The sequence below is a fragment of the Myxocyprinus asiaticus genome, chromosome 49 (assembly GCF_019703515.2).
Source record: "Myxocyprinus asiaticus isolate MX2 ecotype Aquarium Trade chromosome 49, UBuf_Myxa_2, whole genome shotgun sequence".
In the NCBI taxonomy this organism is placed as follows: domain Eukaryota; kingdom Metazoa; phylum Chordata; class Actinopteri; order Cypriniformes; family Catostomidae; genus Myxocyprinus; species Myxocyprinus asiaticus.
Window position 1 is genome coordinate 9,839,115 of NC_059392.1, and position 27,176 is coordinate 9,866,290.

Here is a 27,176-nt window from a genome sequence, read left to right on the forward strand (position 1 = left end):
ATTACAGGTAAAAATCAGTGAAGGCATTTAAGGAATATTTATTTTAAGGTAAATATAAATGGATACACCTCCCTGTTGGTTCGAGAAGGTCAATAAGCTTTCAAGCTAACCACAACAATAAAAGGACAACTATCGAAAATCTGACCTGCTACTTGAACACACCTGGTCTGGTTAGGAATAGTGCCTTTGTCTAACTCATGCAAGTCATTGCCCATGCGCACAGCTAGCCAAGTTCCTAGCTTCCCACGGTGCATGGTGTCCACCACTCTGAACACCTCGCCTCTGGTGAAACTCAGGCCAATGCTGCTCTCCGCCACATGGTCAAAATGTGTACGGATGTAGAAGGAGTCACCCAGGCTAGACTTCAAGATCTTCTTGTAGACTGACATAAAAAAATTATTTGGAATCAGTAATGTCCTAAATTTGTAAAAAAAAAAAAAGAGTCAAGGTTCCCTTGAACTACTAAAAAAGGTTCTTTCAACTTCTCTTCATGGACTGCCACATCTTTTAATAATAAATAAAAGACTTAGTCAACATGAAACAGCATTCACAACCCATTGTACTTTTGTAATGTGACATATTTCAGAGCTAAACAGGATATTCAATGAGAAAGAAAAACATTTAAATCATGCAAAATAAGTGTATTAAGAAAGTATTTAGGATTAGTTTTGATTTCATGTTGACTTTAAAGGGACATCCACATATCAGGACGAGAAGCCACTCACTGTCCATTTTATTCTGAGTCCGGATATCGATACGGTCCCCAGCACGGATGTTCATAAGATACATAGCTGCTTCCTCTCTGGTTAAGTGGTTAAAATCCATGCCATTTACCTAACAAAATAGCACAACTTAGCCTTGAAGAACAGCCTTGAAGTTGAGGTTTTATCATCTATGAAATGTAACAAATTCTTTGGTCTAACCTCCAGTATCTGATCACCCTCTTTCATGCCTTCCTTCTGGGCTGGACTGTTGGGTTGGACGCCACCAACAAAGATGCCGACGTCATTTCCTCCCACCAATCTCAACCCAACATTACCCTCTTTCACAAAGCTCACATGGTTCTGATCCGAGCTGTACCTAAAAATGGAGAAACACAAGACATTGGAGCAACTTTACTATAAAGTAGATCACACAAGTGAATCAAATTTCTTTTGGATGATTTGGTCACATAATTACAGAGCCCTTTAGAGGAAAGGATAGGGATTTTTTTTTTTCTCAAATAGTTTTGCGTGCCCTCGAAATAAGTTTTGCATTCCCTCACAATAAATTAACCATGGTTTTACTATAGCAATATTGTATTAACCATGTTTTTTTGGCAGAAACCATGATTTAAATACAATTAATCATGGTTTTACTATAGTTAAACTATGGCAATTGTAGTAAAACCATAGTAACCACAAAATTATGATTTTTATTACCATATTTTTTTGTTTTCCTGTATCATTACTATGGTTTTACTATGAATATAATGGTTAACAAATGGTTATTGTAGTAAAACCATGGTACATTTTGTGGTTACTATTGTTTTTACAACAAATACCATAGTTCAAATATGGAATTTTCAGTAAAACAATAGTTAATTTATTGCAAGGTAATGCAAAACTTATTGCGAGGGAATGCATATCTATTTTAAAATGGGGCCATTCACACTGAATGCATTTTTGCATCCATTTGCAGTTTTTCAATGTAAACATGCACTAGATGGAGGTCTTTGACCATTTTTCAGTGTCTCGTGCTCCAATTATGCATTTTTAGACACCGTGTCACGCTAAAAAGAAAGGATACTTTTAAAAAGTGCATCTCGAGACACCTGTGTTTGGTTATATACAAACGTTCGTTGTGACATTTTCAATATGCATATGAAGAATCTTCAAGTTTCTCACCCCAGGTTTGGCGTAGGCACTGCGTCTGGTGGGAGGGAATACAAAGGCTCCTCTACAGGTTTAGCTGAAATAAAACAGTTACAATTAAGTCAAATGCTTATTCATAAGTCACCCAAAGTATTGCCCTAGCATATGAGTATTATGGGTTGCTGCTGATACATACAGTTGAGTTTGGTGTGGTTGGGAATGGACGCGTTAGAACGGAGAGTGCTGTTAGCACGTGGAAAACTGAAAGAAAGAGCCAACGGATTTCCGTTAGACCAAATTACAATCCATCCTATATGCTCCTGTGATCTAATAATGCTACTAGTTATAGTTTTGAATCAGGTTTTTGCTTACTTGTTAACACAACAGATCATGTTACCTGCGTTTATTGTGTACACAGATGTTAAATCGGGTGTTCTGTACCTGCGATCACTGCTGCGGCCAGGACTGTCTGATCTCCTGGGAGGTGAGGGAGCCCTTTCTGATTCAGAGGAATCTGACGAATGAATCAAAGCAACAATATTATGAAAGGTGAAAAAAAGATTCATTCTAGATCTAGATGTTGAGAAATGTAGCTAGATTCAAACATTAGAGAAAGGTGCCCCAAATAAACTGTTAGGGAGTAACTAACTAAAAGTAGCAACGCAACTAACTGAACTACATTTTTTAGCAGCGTTAAAATAGCTCAGCTACTTTCACAATAGTGTAGCTTTTCCAGTAACGAGCTGCATATTACAGCGAGCCGTAGCGTAGCATCACAAAAAGCAAAAAATTGTATATTGAGTAGAACTTATTCACAGTAGCGGCATCTTTGATTTTGACAGGAATGAAAATGAGGCTGTGAGAGATAGACTTACAGTCATTTCAATGACATGCACTGTATACAGCTATCAAAGAGCTTCTATATCAGATCTTATTTTCCCCAAATCATGTTGACTGGAGTTTTTTGTTAACTGAAATTTCTTGAGTAAATATATTTTCAATGTTTCATAAGTGGAAAGATCCAAAAACATTTAAATAACTGTATAATGCATTAAAGAGACTGTACTTCTATCTCTCACAGCCTCATTCCCGCCAAAATCAAAGATGTGCTGTTGTGAATAAGGTCTACTGTGAACGCAGCAATGAGGGAGTAATCAAAACACACTCACCTAAACCGTCCTGTCTCTCATTCGAAGCGTTGGGAAATCCAATTTATTTACGTGAACCAAACAGTTCATGTAAATGAACAGTTCAAAATAAACAATTAATTTATATGTAGCGTTGGGAACTACAGTTAATTTAAGGGAGTCGGTTCATTTGGAAGGTTCATGTAAATGAACGGTTTCACATAAATGATTGACAAATTCACTTGAGCACTGCGCAGCCTTGAAGGAACTTTGCCAGAAACTTCTTTTAGAAGCGAAATATTTAGTTAATTGCTGCTGTTTATTGCTATATTTGACTAAAAATCGGGTTATTTCTTGTTGTATTAGTTATATTTAATATAAATTTAAATGATATTGTCACTCTTTACTATGTCATTTTGATTCAAACTGATCTGCAGAATCATTTAAATCATTTAGACCGATTTGTGAACCATTTCGACTAACTAATTGAAAATAACTGACTCAAAAGAACGATTCACTGACAAATCAGACATCAGTATGGCTTACGAGCATGTTTTACTCTACACAAGCAATATCTAGCTCATGAAATATTCTAGAGCATGGTTTCCCAAATGGGGGTTCGAGGGAATTCCAGGGGGTTCTTGAGAGAGTGTGAGGTTGCGTTTGAAAATATTTCCATAATTTACCGATTTTTAAAAACGGAAAATTCCAAATGTCCGTCATTTGACAAATAATAAACGGTATACGGTATAGCATTCCCGAACATTCAGAAACCCGCCACACTGCTGTGGGAGGCGTTTAGAAGTACATTGAAATATGAAGACGCTCAGTAAAACCTTAACTAATGTGACATTAAAATGTGTTATCAATGACTTTATGCCTCATTCTATGATTAGAATTCACATGAGGTCAGTAAATGAAGTTGTTTTAACCACTCGATGATGATTTAAAGTAATATACTATATATGCAGTAGAAAATGTTAAATTTGTCTTGTTTAGATTCTGAATTAATGCCGCCAATGCGCTAACACGCTATACGCGGCCATAATACGAGCCGCTTACACTCTGTTATTGTAATTTATGATGACACTGATACTACTGCAAAGATAGGTTTATAAAATATTCATATTAAAGACAAAAGAATGGTGATAAGAGGCATATCTTATTTTGGGCAGATGTGTGAATGGCTTTCACTGCAGATGGCACATGAGTGAACTGACACTTGAGAGTATTTGAGTAGGTTTGATTCCATTTGTAGACTAATTAAACAAACAAAATCGCATGACATGGTCTTGCACGCTGGTGTGTTTATGATGGATACTAACTGAAAAACGTAAACAAAGTAGTAGGTGGAGCTTCAGGTCACACCTACCGATGATGTGGACCAATGGCAGCAAGGTGTTTAGCAGCCGGTTAGGAGTTTTTCTAAAAGTTCGCCCAGGCGAGGTGTTACGAACCACTGAAACTAACACAAAAACACCTTCTTTTTGGCCAGATTTTGTTCTAAATGACGTCACACCCTTTCTTCGATTTCGTATGAAGTATATCTGGGCCTTTATCGCTTATGCGCTGGTTCTGTTCACTGCATAACGGACTGGTTGACATAGGCTTCTGATGGGTCTTAAAGGTGTCATTTAGGCACCCACCAATATTTTATTTCACAGCTGCCAAAACTTAAAATATAGGCTTGAATGTAAATTCCTTTTCATTTAAAAAAAAATATTTCTAGAAGTAAAGAGGACATGTCCCCCCACCCCAGATTATAATTGTTGCTACAGCCCTGGCTTTGTAACTTCAATGAAAATACGTTTTGTTTTTTGTTTTCTACTGTGATTGTTGTGCAATCTCTTTTTGGGACAAAAATGAATAAAATAAAATAAAATGTATACATTTTATAGGAAGAATAGATGTAATAAAGGTTAATTAAAATGTACCAATAATAAGAAAAATAAAGTAAAAAGAAGTAAAATGTATTATATTTCAAAGGTTTACATTACTTTAAATATCAGGGGGTACTTCAAAGGGGTTCGGCCGACAAAAAAGTTTGGGAACCCTTGTTCTAGAGCAAAGAAAAACTAGAAAAATATGTATTCACTTCCCATGAATTTGCTATAACTGCAGTATTCAGACCTTCATGTGGAGGTCTGGCCGGTGCTGCTCTGAGTGGAGGCTCTTGTCTGCTGTTGATGATCGGTGCTTGAATTTCTACTCTGAAATGAACCATAATGGTAGCAAAGCAATATCAGAATAATATGTTCAGCAACATTGTATGTCCAATGGAATGCACATTAGGTATGATCTAAAAATCGTACAGCAGCATTAGTATCTCTTACCCCTGTATGGCTCTAGAGTTTTTACTGACTGTAGACTGGGGTGGTGGAGGAGAGCTGTAACTAGCTTCTGATTCAGACTCTGAGGGAGCTGATTAAACATACCATGTATTAAAAGTACCATCTAAGTATCATCTGTTAACATCATTGCACCATGATACAATATTTGAAAGGAACGTTTCGGGTTCAATACAAATTAAGCTTAATCGAAAGAATTTACGGCATAATAATATTTAAATATTAATAAAGTAACAAAAATAATAAGTAAAAAGAAGCAAAAATCATGGTTACAGTATGGCAGTTAAAATGAATAATTAAAAGTGAATTAGGCCATTCCATAAACATTAAAATACACACCGTTTCAAAATTATAGGCAAAAGATGTAAACATTATACATGGTAACATGATTTTAGTGAGATAAAATCAGGGTTTCAGTATATATCAGTCCAAAGGGGGACGCTGTATCACAAATAAATTTATGCTTAAAACGTTAAAGTTTCCAGATATATAAGTCAGGTATATGAGGCATCATTTGAAAGCTAAGAATCTGAAATTTTCAGAGATTCACTTCTGCATTTATGTTACTTAAAATCACAAAATAAGGCCCCAAAACATTCATGTTTAAAATTAGCGCCCCCTAGAGGTAATGGGGTAGAAATATTTATATGAAAATAAAAGTCCTTCACGTAGCACCTAAATGGACAAGTCATATATCAAATGAAAGCTCTCATTCTCAGGAATGAGACTGTATAGTTTATTTTGTTTCCCTAATACCACAGTTCGAAAGGTTTTCAAGAGAATCACAAAGTGAAATATAATTTCTGTAAGTCATCAAATACAAACGTCTCATTTATGTGCCGATCACTGCTGCTGTAAGCCCCATATAGCTACAAATTTTATATACTTTTACCTTAGGCAGTTTTCTAAAAAATCTGCCATTTTTTACTTGTCTGTGAGCTTGTTTGTGTGAATAATCGAATGTTATATCTTAGATGTCCAGAACAAAATATGCGGTCAAGCAGGAAAAGCATGCTAAACAAATCATCAGAAAAATATGTTTTTGACTATTGATGATAAAATGTTATACATCATCACAAACGGGAGGAATGCAGCTTTATAATGACACTTAAATTAAGCTTCTAGTCCACTCAGAGGTCAAGATATTCAGTAAAATAATGAGGGTGGTGCTTGAACTGAAAATTAGATTGAATGTCTATGGACGAGCACATCTGTGAGGGCTAAAATGTGTTATAGAGCACCACCTACATTTCAGATCAGTATACTGGGATGGAATGTGATAGAGAAACCAATCTGCTATCTTGTGGAATGAAATAAGACTTTAAATTTGAGTGTGAGCAGCAGCCCAAAAATGCCCCCGAGTTTAAGGGGTTAACAGCATTATGTCATTATGACAGCAAAGTTGTAAAATTGAATATAACTTTTCATATAATATAATATAAAGCGATTTTCTCTCAATTAAATCATGATAACATGAAAATGTTTACATTTTGTGGCTATACTTTTGAAACAGTGTGTATTTTAACATTTATTGACTGTCCCCATTCACTTCCAATGTAAGTGCCATCCTGTAATCGCAATTTTTGCTTATTTAAAATAAACGAGAAACGAGTCTAAATTATTTTTTGTAGTAATCAACATTATGCCACAAATGCTGTCGATTGAGCTCAACTTGTATGAACGTGGAACATTCCTTGCAATTAAAAGTAATAGCAATTCAAAGGCAGAGTTTTATGCACTACAAAGACTAATGTAGTTACTGACACTGTGAATTAAGCTTCACTCGTACCTCTCTGTACAGGCACTGAGGGTTTCGCCCATTTTGAGGGTTCCACTGGAGGGACTGCCATGACCTCAGGCATTGCCCTGCAAGAGAGAGAGAGGGAAGATTGGAGGATAAGTGAGAGAGGAGTAGGGGACACTGAATTACGCTTGACCCAGAAGGGAGTGGGAATGTTCAAGTTCTTTGGGAGGCTCTCTCTCATTGCAAGAGGTGTGCTAGTCCTCTTCACGAATGATTATTAGGTCCAAAAATAAATGATTTATGATTTATGGACAAGCATTAAAGTTATTAAACTGTGGGTGGAACCATAATTGTGAATAATTATAATAATTTAAAAAAAAAAGTCATATTGATGATTTCTCCATTCATCACTCTATATATCTGTATTTGGAGAGTAATAAAATAAAGTATCTTTTATAAATGCATTGTGGATCTTTGTGTCTATATATGCAGATTATTGAATTATATGACCAACTGTTTGACTGTATACTTGAAACTTTGATCCAAGATTGTCTGGACTGTAAGAGCAATTCATCAAATCAAACATTTTAATTCATTTTTTTTTTTTTTTCAACTTTTCCAGCAAGATGAATTAACATACTACAGAAACGTGCTCGGGTTGATTCGGTGTCTTTTATTTCAAAAGATCACAGATATCACATTTTCATCACAATGAAATTAAAATACATGAATGTGTACAAGCAACAAAGAAACATTCAAAAGGCAGACTTGTAAAAAAAAACAAAAAAACATTGCAAAGAAAATCAAAGCAAATAAATGCATAATCAAAAAGCAAATAACCCAAAAAACTTTTTTCCATCTTGCGTGCGCCGATAGATGATTGGCCCTACTCAAAGAGCTCTTGATGAAAGTTGCATTAAAAGTGGCAGTGAGGCCTCCCTCATGTATACCTGTATCTATTGTGGGACTCCTGGCTGGCTGGAGTGCCCCGTCTGCGTGGAGGTTCAGTACTATCTTCGGATTCAGATTCTGATGCATCTGTAGGTGAAAGACATTTTCTTAATTTGGCACAGTAGAAAGGACAGCAGTGTTTTAACTGGGTGCGAAAAATCACCTCTGGGTGGTGGTCTATAAGGTGAAGCCATGCGGCGAGGGATATCCTGAGACATAACAGAGGAAGACTTCAAACCAGGTGGGGGAAGATTGGGGAGCACCCTGGGAGAAGAGAAAGTGGAGACAGAAAACTTTTAACAGTCTTAGATTTAAGAAGTTTGGGGTAGGACCAAAGTTATGGGACAATGCTAAGCTAAATGCTAAAAGCGCAATTTGGTTTCAAAGAGTCCCAATTAGGTATCGTCAGGATGGCTGACAACTATCCAACAACCAACTTTTGTAAGGGCTATGATTTTCTGCAATTAAAGGTTATAGTCATTTAGCCAATTCATGTTTTGAATATCTGTTAGTTATTCTTTTAAGGGCTGTGCTTAGCATATATTACTAAGAAACATATCTGATCGGTGTCTGGTGGATGTGACCATAAATCAGCCCAATTATATAGGGCTTTCTTTAGACCAACTAATCAACAAATAATCCAGACAACCCATTGAATAGTCCATTTTGAAAAGATGTAGTTTTGTTTGGTGCTTGGTGCTTATCATGAAGTGAACATGATGTGTACTTGTATCTGGAGGGATTTTCAGGTTTGGGACTCTGGCGTCTCGGGGGTGGGGAGGCACTCCGGTCTGAATCGGACTCAGAAACAGCTGGTAACAAATAACAAACAGTTGTTAATTTTTTGAGATTAAATCATCTATAACATTCATGTATATCATTAACTGAAGCGTCATATTACAGGAAACTCTTTCTGGAGCAATAACATTCCAAAGCTGGTTTAATGAGGAACATGGTAAATCAGCTATGCTATGTCAAGCAGGTGAGTATTTTAAGACAGACCTTTGCGTGGTCGTGAGGCAGTGGATGTGTTCCAGTTCTGTGTAACAGGTGAAGCTCGAGGGTTTGGCAGTGTGGAGATCCCTGAGAGAACCCTGGAACAGATAAACAGGTATACATGTTACCTATGCATCTAAACAAAGCAGACATCAGCATGTGAAACAAAACACAAAGCAAAGCAAATAAAAAATAATTAAATAATAATAAAAATTTTTTTTAAAAAAACATTAAACAAAAATAATGCTATTTATTAGTCCAGTTCGTTATAAAGCCTCAAACAAAATCAAATAAAACAACAAACCACACAAAAAAAAGAAAAAAGGCTACTTTTCATTCCAGTTTGTCAACAAGGCTAAAAAAAAAATAAAAAATGAAAAAAAAAAAAAAATAAAAATAAAGCTGTTTATCAGTCCAGTTCATCATCAAGGCAAAAACAAATACAAACAAACAAACAAAACATTTATAAGTGATTTTTCAGTCCATTTTTTCATCAAGGCTCAAACAAAACAAAAATAAATGGTATAAATTATTTTTTCAGTCCAGTTTGTCATCAAGACTCAAATGAAAACATATTAAACAAATAAAAACAAACAAACAAGAAAAAAAAAAAAGAAACATCAAATACAAAACAAACAAAAAGCAAAGCAAAGCCAAAAAATATTACAGTTGTCATAGTAAGTAACTATGACTCTGCAAAGCCATTTTTGGCTAGATTGATAAGGGCCAATATAGTGACATAAAGCAATGTTTACTTATATCTGTCTCTGTTATCAAGAGTGTCATGTCTTGATGGTAGAGGTGAGTTGCTGCGGTCCGATTCAGACTCTGAAGGAACTGCACAAAAAACCAAAGCATCAGTCTGCCAATCAAATCAACATTCATTCATAAATAACATCTTTAGATAAAGTATTGAGGTAAAAAATTGCTTGACCAAGGAAATCCATGAACTGAAATCAATCCAATGAAACATCATAATGACCATTGGGACTCATTCATGAAACATGAGCAGAAAGACTCACCTCTGCGCGGGGGCACTAACTGGGCTGGCGGTCGTGTGAGCGTCGAACGCAAAGGTGGAGAATCCCGCGGTTTTGAGAGTAGAGGAGGATCAGCGCGATTTCTGCGGAACAAATAGTTATATTAGTGCACAATTAGAGGATAACAATAAAAGGCTGTGCTCCGGGGTGTTCACCTGCGAGAGCGGCGATCCCTTGGACGGGATGTTCTATTTGTGGGGCCATCTGAATCCAGATCTGAGATTTCTTTCGGGAAAGATCAAAAGATGGAAAAACCCCACATTATAAGTAGTACTTGGAAGATGCGCCCAAAAAATTCCTTGTGTATATGCCACAGATCAGCAGCGTACTGTAATAATAATGGTCAACTCACCCTCCAGCTCTGAGCTGCTGTCTTCTCGCCTCTCGTCCGCACTGTTTTGAGGACTGTCCTCCACCTCTGGAATGCTGACCAGAAACTTCCTGTCATCCCTCAACACCAGCATGGTCAGTTTACCCCTAGACTTCTCTACCAAGTGTTTGGTCTCCAGCAAGGAAAGGTTTTCTGTCGTCATGCCATTAATCTAAATAAGATCAATACAATTTTAGGATTAGATGAGATTTATGAGCAATGGAATGGTTCCTAAAGATCATTTCATCAATGTTTTTTTTCACTTTCATTTTCTCACACCTTCAGAACAAGATCTCCTTCCTGCAGGGTCCCCTCTTTGGAAGCCAGACCGGTGGGTGTCATGTGCTTAATGAAGATCTGGCTCCCCAACTTCATTCCGTACTCTACAGAGAGAAACATATTGAAACAAAGTGAATATTCATTAATAGATCTGAAGAAACAGAGTGGTGCTTTCTTTTGCATGTCACAGCCACAATGCTGCAGTGTTGTAGATAGTTTTTAGCATGTAACTATGCAATTGGTAGGCGGCTGCTCCCTCCTTTTATGTTTTCACCCATTTTATCATCTGCCAAAACTGTTTGCTTTGAAAAGTAACTGCACACCTCTCTTTAACAAGCTGCACTATTTCAATCATGTTTGTAGCACCAACGCTGCTGAATGATTTATGCACCAAACTCTAAAACATTTCAATAGTAATAGTAAGCAAGCATTAAGATTCTGACCATCTGTGGGTTTTTTCTTGATCAGGGTCGCTCTGATTGGTTTTTCTTGCATGTCCTGATTGGGCAGCCTTTTGAAGCCGGACATGATAGGCAGGTCGTGACCGTTACGTTCAGGTGTCACACTTCGAGCTCGTCGATTGCGATCAGTATCGGAGCCACGCCGTTCCCGTCCCTTGGGTCTTTCATCATCTAATATGTTGGATTGAGAGGCAGAACGAGTAGGTCTGTTGCTCATGGGGATCTGAATTGTGCGTGGTCTCTTGACAGTCTGAGAATCAAAAAAAATGTATTTACACCATAAGAACTTAATAGAAGTTTGCACAAATGTATGAGGAATAAAATCTGCTGCCAACCACATGAAACATTAATGAAAGAACTCAAATACCAAGTTCTATGTCCCCGAGACATGCAATAAAGAAAACCATTCTTGCATTGAAATGAATGTAAGATAGGGATAAGTTGTGATAGTCAACTAGTTGTCCAAAAACCAACTAGTCGATAAGTGAGGTGGATTAGTTAATCTAGATTTTTTCAAAAACCGTTTTAATAGCGGTTTAGATTTAATTTGCTTTACCTGTTGAAAAGTCACAAATGTTTAATTCAGCTGTACAATAAGTAGATGTGTTTGAACACAAGAACGCTCCCTAAAAAACTTGTGTGATTGGCATCATGTGAAACCGAACCTAGCCTAATAATAATGGGCTTCGTTAAGATTGATTAGTCGACTATTCGTTCAGACAACCCACCGATTAGTCAATTTTGAAAGAATGCAGTTTTGCACATCCCTAATGCAAGAATGGTTTTACAAACAATTTAAAGAGAAATTCATTATACTTGTGTTTCATGACTGCTTTTGGTAATGCTTTAACTTACAATGTTCACTGTTTTCCCACAATTTCTCAGATTCTGAATAGTATACAGTGAGGTGACCTTCTCCATTGAAACTCCATTCACCATAACTATCTGATCCCGTGTCCTGTGGGCAATAAATCATGTGAGAAGATGAGCCTCTATCACAAAAACATTTGCCAAATGTTTGAGTATGTTGGTCTTCTGTCTAGTACACAAACATGACAGGTTGGACAGGATTAGACAGGATGTGTGGGAGGAAGCAGTGTGGATCTGAATGCAGGGGAAGAGAACACCGGTACTCACTGAAGCCGGCCCATGGCGGGTCCACTGGGAATCACATCGGAGACCACCACGGCTGAGTCACCACTTACCGGATTGGGCTTGTCTAGCCCACCTGAGACAGCAAAACCGAAACCAACCTTGGAGTCCTGGGAATGAAAGAAAAAAAGAGAAATGAACAAAAAAAAAAAAAAAAAAAAAAAGTTAGTTAGTTAGTTAATGATTTTACACCATGCCAATTTCCAAATCTATTTTAATGGAAAGTTAAAATATATTAAAAGGTAGAGTTATTAAAAAAAACCTATATAAGTCTTTTTTTTTTTTTTGATAAGAACTCTAAAACTGATTCAGGGTTGACTTTGTTAAAAATCTCCTAAAGTGTTTGCTGAGTAAAATAATTTCCTAAAAGAAATAAATCCAGCGCAATCCAAAAAACATTTTCAAGGATAGTGGATTTTGGCATGCGGTGCATAATGGTGGATCTTCGTCTGATATTAAGAACATATGTGTGAGTCTAGAATGTCCTGTTCAACACAAAAAAAAAAAACAAAAAAAACAAAAAGGAAAAGAAATGAAAGAACAAATAAAATGTATAGCATATAAAAGAATGAACAAAAGAAAACACAAGAAAGAATGCAAAAAGAATGAAAGAACAAAAGAACAAACAAATAATGAATAAAATAACAAAAGAACATACAAAAGAAATAAACAAATGAAAGAACAAATAAATTATAGAAAGAACAAAGAGCTAAATAAAAGAATGAACAAAAGAAAAAAAATGTAAAAAATGCAAGAATGAAAGAGCAAAAAAGAATAAAGAATGAATAAAAGAACAAAATAACCAACAAAAGAAAGAACAAAAGAAATAAATGAAAGAACAAACAAATTATTGAAAGAAAGAACAAAATAAAGAGCAAATAAAAGAATTAACAAAAGAAAGAAATGTAAAAAAAAAATGCAAGGAATGCAAAAAGAACAATAAAAGATCAAACAAAGAATGAATAAAAGCAAACAAATAAATAAATAAAATGCACAAGAGAAACAAACAAAAAGAACATACAAAAGAAATAAAAAAAATAAAATGAAAGAACAAACAAATTATAATACGTAATAAAGAGCAAATAAAAAAATGAACAAAAGAAACAAACAAATGTAAAAATGCAAGAAGGAATGCAAAAAGAACAAACCAATAAAGAACGAATAAAAGAAATAAAAGAACAAAAAAGAAACAAATAAATGAATAAAAGAACGAACAAAAGAACATACAAAAGAAATAAATTATTGAAAGAACAAAAGAGCAAATAAAAGAATGAACAAAAAACAAACAAACAAAAGAAAAAACACAAGAACGAAAAAAATGAAAAGAACAAATTAAGAATTAATAAAAAAAGTATAAAAAATAATAAACAAAAAAAGAACAAAAAAGACAAAAGAAAAAAAATTGAAAAGCAAAAATACCAAACAAACCACAAATGAATAAACAATGAATAAACGAATGAACAGAAGAAATAATAAAAAAAATTATGAAAGAAAGACTGAAAGAAATTACACATTAGCACATTCCTTCAACACTGAACTGCACCGCATGACCCCAAACCTGACATTCCAAATTCGGGTGTGTCCTATTGACAGGTTTCACAATTGCTCACCAACTTTCAGTTCCTCTCGGATTTCAATTGCTCGGGTAACTCTACACAGCGTGTTACATTCTCTGACACACCTGTACAGAGCTAGATATAGGAGTGACTAAGGTGAATTGAACCCTTGCCTCGCAACTTACTTTCGTTAACGTGACTGTGTGCTGCTCCCATATCGTCATCTCCTCCATGTCTGTTTTCTGAAACAAGAAAGAAACGGTTACATTTACTTATGTAATATCAAGCAAACCACAACATTCCAGCGGAAAGTTTATAAACTACCATCTAAAAAAATACTAGTTCGTTTGTTATTGGGGGCCTCACTTCTTTCGTACGTCAAATACTCTGTTGTTTGTCAGCTGGCTCAGTAAGAGAAGGAGTGACTCAAGCAAAGCATGCTCCCACCTGCAGAATTCCTGCCATACAGGTACATGGGGTGGAGAAAGCGCGTGACAACAGTGATACCTGACACTTCCTCACCAACGGCTCACCAAAACAAATAAACAGTCTGACAATACACGACTTTCAATAGCCATTCATCGCCTAGCTAAAATCTTTGGCATGCCATTTGATTTTGAAACTGAACTGGCACTGACAGTCCAACAAAAATTAAGAGTTTATATATTACAAATGTATGATGACCTAAATTACCAACACTTATAAATTGTGACTTTTAAAGCCATTATCAGTTCAAGAGGATTATATTAGTCAGATAGTCAAAATAGTTCCAAAATTTATTTATTTGTACGGCTGGTACAAGTTTTCTCATTGTAAATAAAGATTAAGCACACCGTCTTCAAATAAGGACTACTGGACCAAAGAATTCCTGGAATGCTTCCCATGTTTTAATTGGCTGCTGTCGACACACAAAGGTCAGCCAAAAGATAGAGTCTGTGTGAGACACGACTGATCAACCTTAGCAAAATCATTTAATCTACAAACCTTGTATACAAGCTATTGAAACTCTAAATATTTTAGCAGGACAGTTTGGAAACACCTGTACAGCAGGTTGTTAAAATGAGATTTGGTAAGGCAAGCATCACTATTATTATTGCTCATATGTAGGATTAGGGGTATGATAAAGGCTACGGTAACTCAGATAACCACTCTGTACAATTGTAGTGAGCAGAATAGCATCTCAGAATGCACAACACGTCGAACCTCGAGGCGGATGGGCTACAACAGCAGAAGACCACGTCGGGCATAGTGTTCCTAATAATGTGCTCAGTGTGTGTGTACGATTTATGGAGATCCAATGAGGTTTTATTTTCGGAGGATGAAGGGGGTCCCGTTTGTAGCAGGTTATAAACGTGAGTGCTCCGAAGAGGTTTTGTTATTAAGTAGCAGTGTTTTACAGGACTGTTCAAGTTTCACCCGTTTAATTCTTACAAATTGAGATTATGTTGTTATTTGGAGTGTTCTTTGGTTCAATTTGCATGTAATTATTATTTTTTTGATTTTGAATCAGGGATACGCCGATATGGAATTTCTGGGCCGATACCGATAACAATAATTCACAGCCCATTGTGGCCGATACCGATATTTAAAAAAAGTTTTAAATTTGTAATCCTTTAACCTGGAACTGCTAGCTAATTCATTAAAAGCTTCTCATTTGAGAAATACATGTGATTTAGACTTGCTGCTATTTAAGATTTGGCAGATGTAACATGAACCAGAAATGTGCCTATATTACAGAAGAATGCTGATTTGAATGACAAATAAATGGCAATTTGCATAAATTCTATGGTGCCCATTTATATGAATATTTACGGTAATCCTGATGACTCACTAACAGAGAGATGGTAAAATGAGGCTATAAACTGCATGTAACAAATATTAAACAACAAATCACACAATACAAAGCCTAATCTCTTCGTTACAAACTCGTAAATTACAAGCACATTCAATTAACCCACAAACTAGTGTTTTTAGTCATCTCGAGTCACTCTGTGAGAATTATTTCAATATAAAATGTACCGTGTTAGGTTGTGTTTGGACTTGTTTTAATCACAATGCTGTGCTGTAAGTAACTATGTGCTATTTCTCACATTCTGTTTATGTTTCATGAAGTAATATGTGAAAATGATTGCCCCCAAGTAATATACTGTATGCATGTTTTTGCCGCGTTTTCGTTTATCGAACAGATTATGGGAAATGGTATGTTACTAAAACCAGCCCAGAAGTAATTCCATTATTGGTGCATAATATTTTGATTTTCCCGGTTATAGGCCAATATATATCGGCGTCTGATATATCGTGCATCCCTAGTTTGAATGTAGCCTCTTTTTTTATCTTATTTGATTTGATTTTATTACCAAACATTTTAATGTTTAAATCATTACTGTTAATTTTGTAATAACATTCAGCTCTATTTTACATTGAGTGGAATGTTTTCATTCATATTATTATTTTTTAAAACTATCGACCGATTAGTCTGTTATCGGCCTGCTTTCCCACCTTAGTTATCGTATCAGCAAAATAATCCAGTATCGGTTTATCTCTACTAGTAAGTAACCAAAAGCAACCACATAGCAACATGCTAAAAAACACTAATAACAACTTAACAACAAAATAGCAACACCTTAACATTGTGGCGGCAGGTTTTGCACGGGCAAGCAGCACTAACATTTTCTTCAGAAAATGTACATATGCCACTGTGATACCAATAAATTAATATATGATATAGCGTTGTCACGATACCAAAATTTCAGTAGTCATTACCGATACCAGTAAAATTTCACAATTCTCAAAACCAATTTAGATACCACAGAAAACATAGGTAATATGCAACACACTCTCATGGCAAAATTGTCAGGATTCGTATGACTTTTCTAAATTTGGCTAATTCGAACGAAATCGTGCGACTGCACTTGTTTGAATTCCTACGGCTTTCACTACAGTCAATGATGTCGCTGGACATCGTTTCCATCTAATATGCAACAATTACTTCTGTCACACACAACAGCTTCCTGTCATGTTTACACACTCTACTGATTGGTTATGTTTAGATAAGGGGTTTGGGTTAGGGCATCATATTAATAAGTATGTGCTTAACAACTCGTGCTTACTTCCACATTAGACATCCAGGAATTTGCACATGATGAAGTCATATGAGTTTATGCGAACAACATCGTGCGAGACCATACGAAATAGCCAACTCGTAAATGATGTATGAATTTTCATGAGATCGGGTTGATAATATGCTATTGAACACACTCCTTTAGCCTATTACAATTTTTCCTTCCAGTGATCCTCATTTAAATAAACATTGCTTCAAGTTTTTTTTTTTTTTCAAATTCTGTTTTATATCCTCCAAATTCCACATTTTCTTTTTCCTAACATACCATTGCAATTTTTTTTAAATCAAATTAAGTGCTTTTGTAAAGATCCTAACAACATAATCTAAAAAACAACATTGGTCTTATTTTTAAGCAGCTGTCTGTCAGTCATGTGGGTATCGAATTGAGTCTGTGCTTGGTACTACCGGTACTGCAGAAACACTGGTATCCTTAATTTTTTTTTTTATTCTAGTATTGGCTTGGTACCAAAGTACCTGTACTTTTGACATCACTAATAAGATACAGTATATATCAAAACTACTTGTAACAGATCTCTTAGTTCAGGCAATGGAGGAGTCAGGAGACAATGAAGCAGGTTCAAGGTCAGTCCTTTTGTTCTCTTTCTTAAACACAATCGACGGTAACCGCCGATAACAAAGAAAAACGTTTTAAATAAATGAAAGCACTCTAGCTAACAACCACTCTCTCGGTTCAGGGCTGTCGTGCTTTCTGGTCACTCTCTCTCTCTCTCTCTCTCTCTGATGCTCTGGCGTGCCTTTTCAAGTCTCCCTCCACCATCACTATAATGAGAGACAGGTGTTAGAGATAATTATGAACCAGGTGACGAGCCTTACCGCTCGCTCTCTTCCGCAGACCGACACGACCACGCCCCCCATGCCCACTACTGTACATATGACGCCAGTTATGCTTTTAAAAAGGGCTTGGAAGTTCTAATATAACTTTACAAACTTACAAAAAATAGCAGAGGAAAAACCCTCAGTCATAGAGGAAGTTTCCCACACTGAAATAACCAGGTATGCAAATATCACCTCTAGTCAATTCTAGGGAATCCCCTTCACAGAACATGTCAGACACTAATAGTCCGGTGTTTTTACACCTGTTCCAACACACTGAATGCATACACTGTCTACACTAGTTTATGATTATATGAAATACATTACCACATTCCTTCTCTAAAGCCTTACACACAGACAGCGCAACTAAAGCCTAAAGTATACTTTGGTTAGATGCGAACACTAGCCATCTGCATACAAGACGCATGACGTAAATCACATCAGCAAAATAATGCTTGAGCACCGAATGCGTGCCCCAAATTTTTGAGAAGGGTCTGTTTGTGTCCTGCAAGACTACTACATTACAGAGACTTGGCTAACTAACAATGTTCTATTTGTAAGTATTTACCAAATTATGCTTTTTACAGCCTATATTTTCACCAGATGAAGAGTTTTTATGTAAATGTTTCACCAGATGACGTTTATTGATGAGGACTATAAAATTAGGAAAAAAAGAAACTATCGGCATAGAGTTTTGCAGATAACCGATAGTTCCAAAAAAAAAAAAAAAAAAGCAAGCATCAGCACCGATTAATCAGTAAAACCGATATATCAGTCTACCTCTACAGTAAATACATAAGCGGCATTGTAACAGGTTTTTGAAGAGTCAAATGTGTGTGAACAGACCGGATAACAAACATCATAGGATGGAGCCCAACAACAAATCAAAACAGCAGAAAGAATTCAACATTTCTGGAAGTACAGTGGGAAAAGCACACACACTATAAACTATACCCATTTATACACACCAATGTAAAATATTGATGGTCCCTAACATTCCCAGCTGGTACATAGGGGAAATCCCAGAGTTTTATGTAATAGGGAACCCCACTATTGCAGCACAATTCTGCTGCAGGTCGCGATAGAAAGTAAAATAAACTCAGCAACAACTCTGGAATATCTGAAAATAAAGCAAAACAACGGGGAATAAAAATAGTGAAGTCTTCCTTGGATCCGATTTTTGTTATTTACACTAGTACCTGACCGATATATCAGCCAGGCCGATATTAGCCCTTCACCAATATATCAGTATCGGCGTATATTTTACAGATATGTGCCGATATGAAAACTTTTTTCAGAACATATAATGCAGAAAACAATGCTTTAGAATTGGTGTCATTATGTAGTTTTCCAGCAGAGCACGCTCCGGCTCCATTGTTTAAAGAGCTGACTCTGAACTGACGGTGGCTCTGCAGACCGGGCGGAGCTGAGCGGTGTCACGGTAAGTTAACTAGTTTGTGAAATACATACTGGAAACTTATTAAACAATGACCCCATCATTTTCCCTTTTCAATACAACTAATTCAATAACATTAACCTTGTCCCTAACAACCATGACACTCATGTCTGTTTGCAGTTAGCCAGCTATAGTTTGTCAGTGCAGTCAGTAATGTAGCAGATTGAAAGGTAAACATCAGAACATCTTTTTGCAGCTCAGCAGACAACGGTGCGGTGGTGGATTGTGTCTGATGAGTGTTGATTTCACGCTATGTTATTACCTAGTTGGTGAGACACAATGCTGGAAAGTAAAATAAATAACGTCCGTCTTTTACTCTCCGTGACAACGAGCTTATAGCTAACTAGTTTATCACGTAGCTACTTTCATACCTTGTCAGCGTGTAAACATGTATTCACAAACTGTTTTGTTCAGGATTCACAGTTTGGTACCCTCTTCAGCCGAACAATTTCAGTCATTGCATTTATAAAATTGAATATTTAGAAGTCTAGTTTTCCACCGTTGAAAGTTTCCCCTGAACTTGTATAACAGAATACGGAGTAACACCGCTGCTGCTGTTAATCTTGACTCGGCAGGTGTTCATGCTTCTTGTTTTACAACCTGCCAATAATTGACTGGCAGTATTAAAATAGTCAGCAATTGACTTATAATAAACATACAGTACTGATGTTTATTAAGCTATTTATTGTATTTTTATTTATTATTTATTTTCTCAGTGTTCATTTATAGAATTTGTTGACAATGTATAATAATAATGTCAAATATATTTAAGAAAACAGCCTTCCGAGTACCTTTGCATAGTCATATCGGTGCAAAATCGGTGGAAAAATCCACATAGAAAAGGGCTGTTTTCATTCCAGCTCAAATTAAATATATCGGCCACCATATCGGTAATCGGTGAATTTTCCCCCTCTAAAATAGGTATCGGTCTCAAAAATCCCATATCGGTCGGGCTCTAATTTACACGAGTCGCAGGGAAATTACGTTGTTGTGGAGAAAGCTGCTTACTGACTGAGCCACAGGTATACGAGAGTAAAAGTAACACCACTTATACACCACTACTTTCTTACAATAAGCTGCTTTTTGGTGTCCATGTAAACCTAGTCACTATGACCCACAAACAAATTTTGGCTTTTGTGCATTAAAGTAAAATGGAAAATCTCAGCTTTCTAATAATTATTTTGATCCTCCAGAAATAATCATTTAAATGCAGACTGAGACTTTCCTCTTTACTGCACAAAACTCAAAATGTGTTTCTGGGTCAACAGGTCACAAACTGTAACAAGGTTTAGAGATATGAAAAAAAACAAAAAACAAACAAACATTCGAACAATTTCATTTGAAAAATGTTCAGATTTGAATGGCTGCTAAAAGCTAACCCACAGCTTAAACATTCAGTCAGGCATGTGTGACCCAGGAACTGGAAAATTACTGAAATTACAACCCTGCCCTATCAACATACTGCCATTGAGCAAAACACACGGTGCCTTGTGCAATTAGTGTACTAGAAATGCATCCACTATTTCCTAACTAAACAATCGGATGTAATGTGAATCTGATTTTAAGATATTTCAAAGAGGTTAAAAAGAGGCATCGCACCCAAATGCAACAGTTGCAAGTCATATTTACGGTGACATATGTAAAGCTGTCAGTACAAGGCACAGATGACACATAACACTGTTTAGTAAACTAAGGTCAGGTCATGTTAGAGACATAATCCTTTCATTGATAATGATACATATTCTCCTACTTACCTCCCCTTTAAATCTCACTTCCATTTTCAGACAGAGCTAAAGACTGAAAGTCCAGCTACCTCATTAGCATAACAACATAAAGCAGGTAATTCAAAGTATTTGCTTCAACTCAATATCTCCATGGTTCCAAAATCATGGCAATGCCATACACGACAAACAGTTCCTGAAGCCCACAGTAAATATGGCAACACAAATGAGTGAAAAACAATCTGTGTATAAACTCTCCACCTGAGCCCATGGAAAGCTCCGCCCACTAGTTCTACAAATCCTTTGGTAATGTCTTATACTAATATTCTCTTAAGGAGTTCACTTGCTGGGAGAGTCTCCATTCACTAAAATATTCTTCTTAAAGGGATAGTACACCCAAAAATGAAAATTCTATTATTATTTAGCTACTCATCATTTCCCTCTTGTTGTTTCAAACACATCAAAAACACCAGAAATAAAGTCTTGTACCCAAAATGCTCTCTTTTTTTGTTTCGAAAAATCCTTTGAGGTGATTTATTGCTGACATCGAGACAGAACAGTATACATAGTAGCTTTTTCTTTGATAACAGTTCCCATCACAAAAGCCAAACAGCTTTTCAATGTAAGCTGCAAAAGGGAGCCAATGAGGTATGAAAAGCACGTAGGTTACACTGACAATCATTACCCCAGTCAGTTAATTTTTAATATGCTCACCCAATTTTCTAGTCCCTGACCCAATGAAAGTTATTGCATATCTTAAGGAAGTAAAATTATTGTGGCCTGATCTAAAAACACATAGACTTTCTGTTTGGCCTTTGATATAATTTAGCCTACCGTTCAGGTATAAAGAGTCAGATTGGACATTACAAATGCAACGCTATTACAACAGTGCACTTCAGTTCAATTTAGTTAGATCAACATGCTAGTTCAGATGTATCTTGTTTATTGTTAGCTGTGCTCCCTAAGACAAGCATATAAGAATATTACCATTGTGTATACTAAAGCCCAAAGTATTCTTCAGTCAGACGCAAACGCTAGGCGTCGGCATACAGGAAACGTGGCTCAAATTTTGTCATCAGCAAAGTGCTTGAGCACTGAACGTGTGCGGCCCGCTTTTTCAATGCGCATGCGTCTGGAATTATTTTCATCACAATCGTGAAAGCCCTAAAACAGACAATTAATCGTCATAATCGTGAACGCCCTAAGACAGACAATTAATCATAATAATCATGAACGCCCTAAAACCAAGAATTGTCATAATCGTGAAAGCCCTACAACCGACAATTAATAGTCATAATCGTGAAAGCCCTACAACCGACAATTAATAGTCATAATCGTGAACGTCCTAAAACAGACAATCGATTGTCATAATCGTGAAAGCCCTAAAACATTCATCATCATAATCGTGAAAGCCCTAAAACCGACAATTAATCGTCATAATCGCAATTATTTGTTTGACTTAATTTGTCAGCCAAATTTCACAATCGTGACAGCCCTAGTAATGATGGAGGAACAGTTTGATAAGAAAATTGACGAGCAATTAAACGTGCTGCGATTTATATCATGAAAAAGTACGCAGAAAATGTTCCTACTCCCTGGGAGATATTATTGAAATAAGTGTTGTAAGATATCTCACCTGTCTCTGTGACAGCACTAGATTCTGTAAACAGCAAACAATTGTGTCCGAGCACCGTGGACAATGACGCTTTCGACCTGTCAATCATTTTGCACACTCATAGTGTTGTAGTTGCAGTGAATTATTGAGACTTATTGCCATTTTTAAGCCATGTTGTTCATAACAGTCAGTTGAGGGTGCTATTTTGCTACTGTTGTTTTTAACAACCGTTTCTGCACAACGTCGGTCTCAATAAAGCTCATTTGGTATCTTTAGAGTGCGGGGTTTTGGAAAGAGGGGGCGTGTCTAATCCAACAGCTCAGGTGGAAGCAGAATGGCTAAAAGCACCTTATCGCCCCCTTGAGTACTAAGGATTGTTACCTCCACAGTAACGCAAGAAAAGTTCAACCGAGACCATGTGTTGGCCAAGAACTCGTGTCTGCATTCACATACTTGCATAAAGTGCGTTTCTGGCTGGCCGTTTTCACCTGGAAGACGATAAGATGGCGAAAAATAGCTCATAAATTTATATTGAAGAGTGGACCCAAGCCATATCTAGGGACCAAAATCTTTTCACTTAGGCAACTAAGCTAGGAAGCACCCTAGCAACCACACAGCAATTTCCTGGCAACCACCCGCAACACTTAGGCAAGCATCACTTATTATCTATATAAAATGTTAAAATCTATTTACTTGTGGAGTACTACTTTTATACTACTCAACCCACATAAAAGAGGTGGGCTTCATCTATGTGGTCACACCAAAATAAAATTAGGAAGTTACAAAATCCTAGATCACTTTGTCCCGTTTTACAGAATCTTCATTAAGTGTGGTCAGTTTACTGGAATCATTTAACGCCCGAAGGTCAACACACTTGACAGGAAATGGGAGGAACACACAGATGTCACACACTTAAGAACACACTTGTGTTGTGTTAAGGTGAGCCCCCTCAAACAGTATCTGTAAACGGTTTCACAATAGAAGACTACAGGCCTCCAGTGGTACACTCAGCCCAATAAATTGTTTACTTTCTTCCTTCACATTTTGAGTCATTTTGCCTAAACCAATAGTTGAAGGAAACTATATTTGATTTCTCTCATTATAGACAGCGTTTCCAAGTCTTTTGATCAATGAATTTAAGAGGTCAAAAGGTCATTTGTAATTACTAACATTTTAAAAACAGAGCCATTTTCTAGCCTAACTGATGAAATATTTTCAAACTGAGCATAACTAGAGCGGTGTTCACTATTTTCTTGATTTTATGAATTTTCATAACTTTTCCATGTTTACCATGTTTAGATGTAGGTGGCCTTACAAACCAGTTATGTGGCAGTACCATGGTATAATGATGGTATCAGATGGTAAAACCACAATACTTTGATACCATAGTACTGAATTATTACCATTCATACACCATGGTACATCTGCCAAAAGGCCACTGAAATACAATTTATTTGTTAGGGATCACTATTTCAACTGGCATCAATGTAGAACAAGAATCCCAGATAGCACACGTACATCTCTGAGATGTCTGTTTAAGAGTTTCAAATCAAATCAAATCAAATCACTTTATTGTCACACAGCCATATACACAAGTGCAATGGTGTGTGAAATTCTTGGGTGCAGTTCCAATCAACATAGCAGTCGTGACAGTGATGAGACATGTACCAATTTACAATAACATCAAATTAACACAACACAATTTAAACATCTGTTATACACATAATTACACTCAACAGTATACAAATAATAACATACACTGTACAGTATACAATACGCGTACAGTATACAATACGTTTTTCATGTGAAAAGCATCACAATCTAATTAACATCTGCTGAACATCTTAAAAAGATCAGATTTACAAACATTCTAAACCAGGGGTGTCAACCTCGGTTCCTGGAGGGCCACAGTCCAGCAGAGTTTAGCTCCAACCCTAATTAAACACACCTGAAGCAGCTAATCAAGGTCTTCAGGTGTGCTTGAAGATTACAAGGAGGCATTTTGGCCCTCCAGGAACTGAGTTTGACACCCCTGTTCTAAACCATAAACATCTCAAAGACATCTGCTGAATTACTTGTTGACATCTGAGACGTCTTATACATGTATTGCAGATGAGCAAACAACCTAAAAAATGTCTTGCAAATATACACACACACACACACACACACACACACATCAAATAGTTAGACGTCGACCGATAGTGGATATTGCCGATACCGATAACTGAGGTGGCGGAAAAGGCAGTTAACCGATTAATTGACCAATAGTTTTCTTTTCTTTTTTTATGAAAGATTTCTTAATCTTTCCTTACTATAACAAGCACAGAAACTGAGGCAACAAGAGATCACAAATGAATAAAATCTCAAAAGCAGTTTATTGTGCAACCAAAAATGCAATAATATTCAGAAAAATTAAGATTTGGTGCATAATGTTAGACATAGCATAACTATTTACAAGTAGTCAAAAATACACCTAAAAAAAATTACAAAGACTTGGCTCCGTTACAGTGCTCTGTGTACATTTAACAAAGCTTCAACTTTTTATAGCCTATATACAGTGCATTCCGAAAGTATTCAGACCCCATCATTTTTTTTTTTTTTTCACATTTTGTTATGTTGCAGCCTTATGCTAAAATGCTTAAATAAATACATTCACATCTATCTACACTGACATAATGTAATGTAATCTACACCCCATAATGCCAAAGCAAAAACCAGATTTTTGATAACTTTGCAAATGTATTAAAAAGAAAAAACTGAAATATCACACTGACATAAGTATTCAGACCCTTAACGGAGTACTTTGTTGAAGCACCTTTGGCAGCGATTACAGCCACAAGTCTATTTGGGTATGATGTGACAAACTTTGCACACCTGGATTTGGGGATTTTCTGCCATTCTTCTCTGCAGATCCTCTCAAGCTGTCAGGTTGGATGGGGACCGTCGGTGGACAGCCATTTTCAGGTCTCTCCAGAGATGTTCGATTGGGTTCACGTCCGGGCTCTGGCTGGGCCACTCAAGGACATTCACAGCATTGTTTGGCTGCGTACTTGGGGTCATTGTCCTGTTGGATAGTGAACCTTCGGCCCAGTCTGAGGTCCTGAGTGCTCTGGACCAGGTTTTCATTAAGGATATCTCTGTATTTTCTGACCAGTCCCCCAGTCCCTGTCGCTGAAAAACACCCCCACAGCATGATGCTACCACCACCATACTTCACCGCTGGGATGGTATTGCGCAGGTGATGAGCGGTGCCTGGTTTCCTCCAGACATGACGCTTGGAATTGAGGCCAAACAGTTCAATCTTCATTTCATCAGACCAGAGAATCTTGTTTCTCACAGTCTGAGAGGCCCTTAGGTGCTTTTTTGTGTGGCTTCCGTCTGGCCACTCTGCCATAAAGCCCAGATCGGTGTTGTCCTTCTGCAAGTTTCTCTCATCTCCACACATGATCTCTGGAGCACAACCAGAGTGACCATCGGATTCTTGGTCACCTCTCTTATCAAGGCCCTTCTTCCCCAATTGCTCAGTTTGGCCAGGCAGCCAGCTCTAGGAGGAGTCTTGGTTGTTCCAAACTTCTTCCATTTAAGAATTATGGAGGCCACTGTGCTCTTGGCAACCTTCAATGCAGCCGAACGTTTTTTGTAGCCTTCCCCAGATCTGTGCCTCGACACAATCCTGTCTCTGGGCTCTTTAGGCCGTTCTTTTAACCTCATGGCTTGTTTTTTGCTCTGATATGCATTTTCAACTGTAAGACCTAATATAGACAGGTGTGTGCCTTTCCAAATCATGTCCAATCAATTGAATTTGCCACAGGTAGACTCCAATCAAAGTGTAGAAACATCTCAAAGATGATCCAGAGAAATGGGATGCATTTCCGATGAACATTTAAATTTAAAATGTCATAGCAAAGGGTCTGAATACATATGTCAATGTGATATTTCAGTTTTTTCTTTTTAATAAGTTTGCAAAGTTATCAAAAATATGTTTTTTGCTTTCTCATTATGGGGTATGGAGTGTAGATTGATGTGAAAAAATAATAATTTAAAGCATTTTAGCATATGGCTGCAACATAATGTGAAAAAAATGAAGGGGTCTGACTACTTTCTGAATGCACTGTGTGTGTGTGTGTAATATATATATATATATATATATATATATATATATACACACAAACACACACACACACACACAGTTGAAGTCAGCAGTTTACATACACTTAGGTTGAAGTCATTAAAAAACAATTTTAACCACTCCACAGATTTCATATTAGCAAACTATAGTTTTAGCAAGTCATTTAGAACATCTACTTTGTGCATGACACAAGTAATTTTTCCAACAATTGTTTACAGATAGACTGTTTCACTTTAAATTGACTATATCACAATTACAGTGGGTCAGAAGTTTACATACACTGAGTTAACTGTGCCTTTAAGCAGCTTGGAAAATTCCAGAAAATTATGTCAAGCCTGTAGGAAATTAGCCAATTAGCTTCTGATAATCAACTGGAGGTATAACTGTGTATGTTTTAAGGCCTATCTCCAAACTCAGTGCCTC

At 36.7% G+C, this 27,176-nt stretch overlaps 1 protein-coding gene across 5 annotated transcripts in view; it reads right to left on the reverse strand.

Annotated features, from left to right (window-relative positions):
• Positions 1 to 27,176, reverse strand: part of LOC127438408 (tight junction protein ZO-3-like) — a 36,833-nt gene that overhangs the window by 5,897 nt on the left and 3,760 nt on the right. For 2 of the 5 annotated variants that reach the window (XM_051693974.1, XM_051693972.1), the window contains exons 2-23: positions 14,063 to 14,119; positions 12,307 to 12,431; positions 12,025 to 12,127; positions 11,152 to 11,419; positions 10,709 to 10,812; positions 10,412 to 10,601; positions 10,215 to 10,284; positions 10,042 to 10,142; positions 9,775 to 9,856; positions 9,026 to 9,117; positions 8,751 to 8,835; positions 8,187 to 8,287; positions 8,023 to 8,110; positions 7,118 to 7,194; positions 5,314 to 5,401; positions 5,111 to 5,190; positions 2,295 to 2,367; positions 2,050 to 2,114; positions 1,887 to 1,950; positions 924 to 1,080; positions 726 to 834; positions 163 to 382 (exon numbers count right to left, since the gene is read on the reverse strand). In XM_051693974.1, the coding sequence (XP_051549934.1) occupies positions 163 to 382; positions 726 to 834; positions 924 to 1,080; positions 1,887 to 1,950; positions 2,050 to 2,114; positions 2,295 to 2,367; positions 5,111 to 5,190; positions 5,314 to 5,401; positions 7,118 to 7,194; positions 8,023 to 8,110; positions 8,187 to 8,287; positions 8,751 to 8,835; positions 9,026 to 9,117; positions 9,775 to 9,856; positions 10,042 to 10,142; positions 10,215 to 10,284; positions 10,412 to 10,601; positions 10,709 to 10,812; positions 11,152 to 11,419; positions 12,025 to 12,127; positions 12,307 to 12,431; positions 14,063 to 14,110 (2,390 nt within the window). In that variant the 5' untranslated portion in view covers positions 14,111 to 14,119. Of the gene's footprint in view, positions 1 to 162; positions 383 to 725; positions 835 to 923; positions 1,081 to 1,886; positions 1,951 to 2,049; positions 2,115 to 2,294; positions 2,368 to 5,110; positions 5,191 to 5,313; positions 5,402 to 7,117; positions 7,195 to 8,022; positions 8,111 to 8,186; positions 8,288 to 8,750; positions 8,836 to 9,025; positions 9,118 to 9,774; positions 9,857 to 10,041; positions 10,143 to 10,214; positions 10,285 to 10,411; positions 10,602 to 10,708; positions 10,813 to 11,151; positions 11,420 to 12,024; positions 12,128 to 12,306; positions 12,432 to 14,062; positions 14,120 to 14,243; positions 14,323 to 21,042; positions 21,215 to 27,176 lie in introns of those variants that run through there. The other 3 variants (XM_051693971.1, XM_051693970.1, XM_051693973.1) reach the window with 3 other exon arrangements.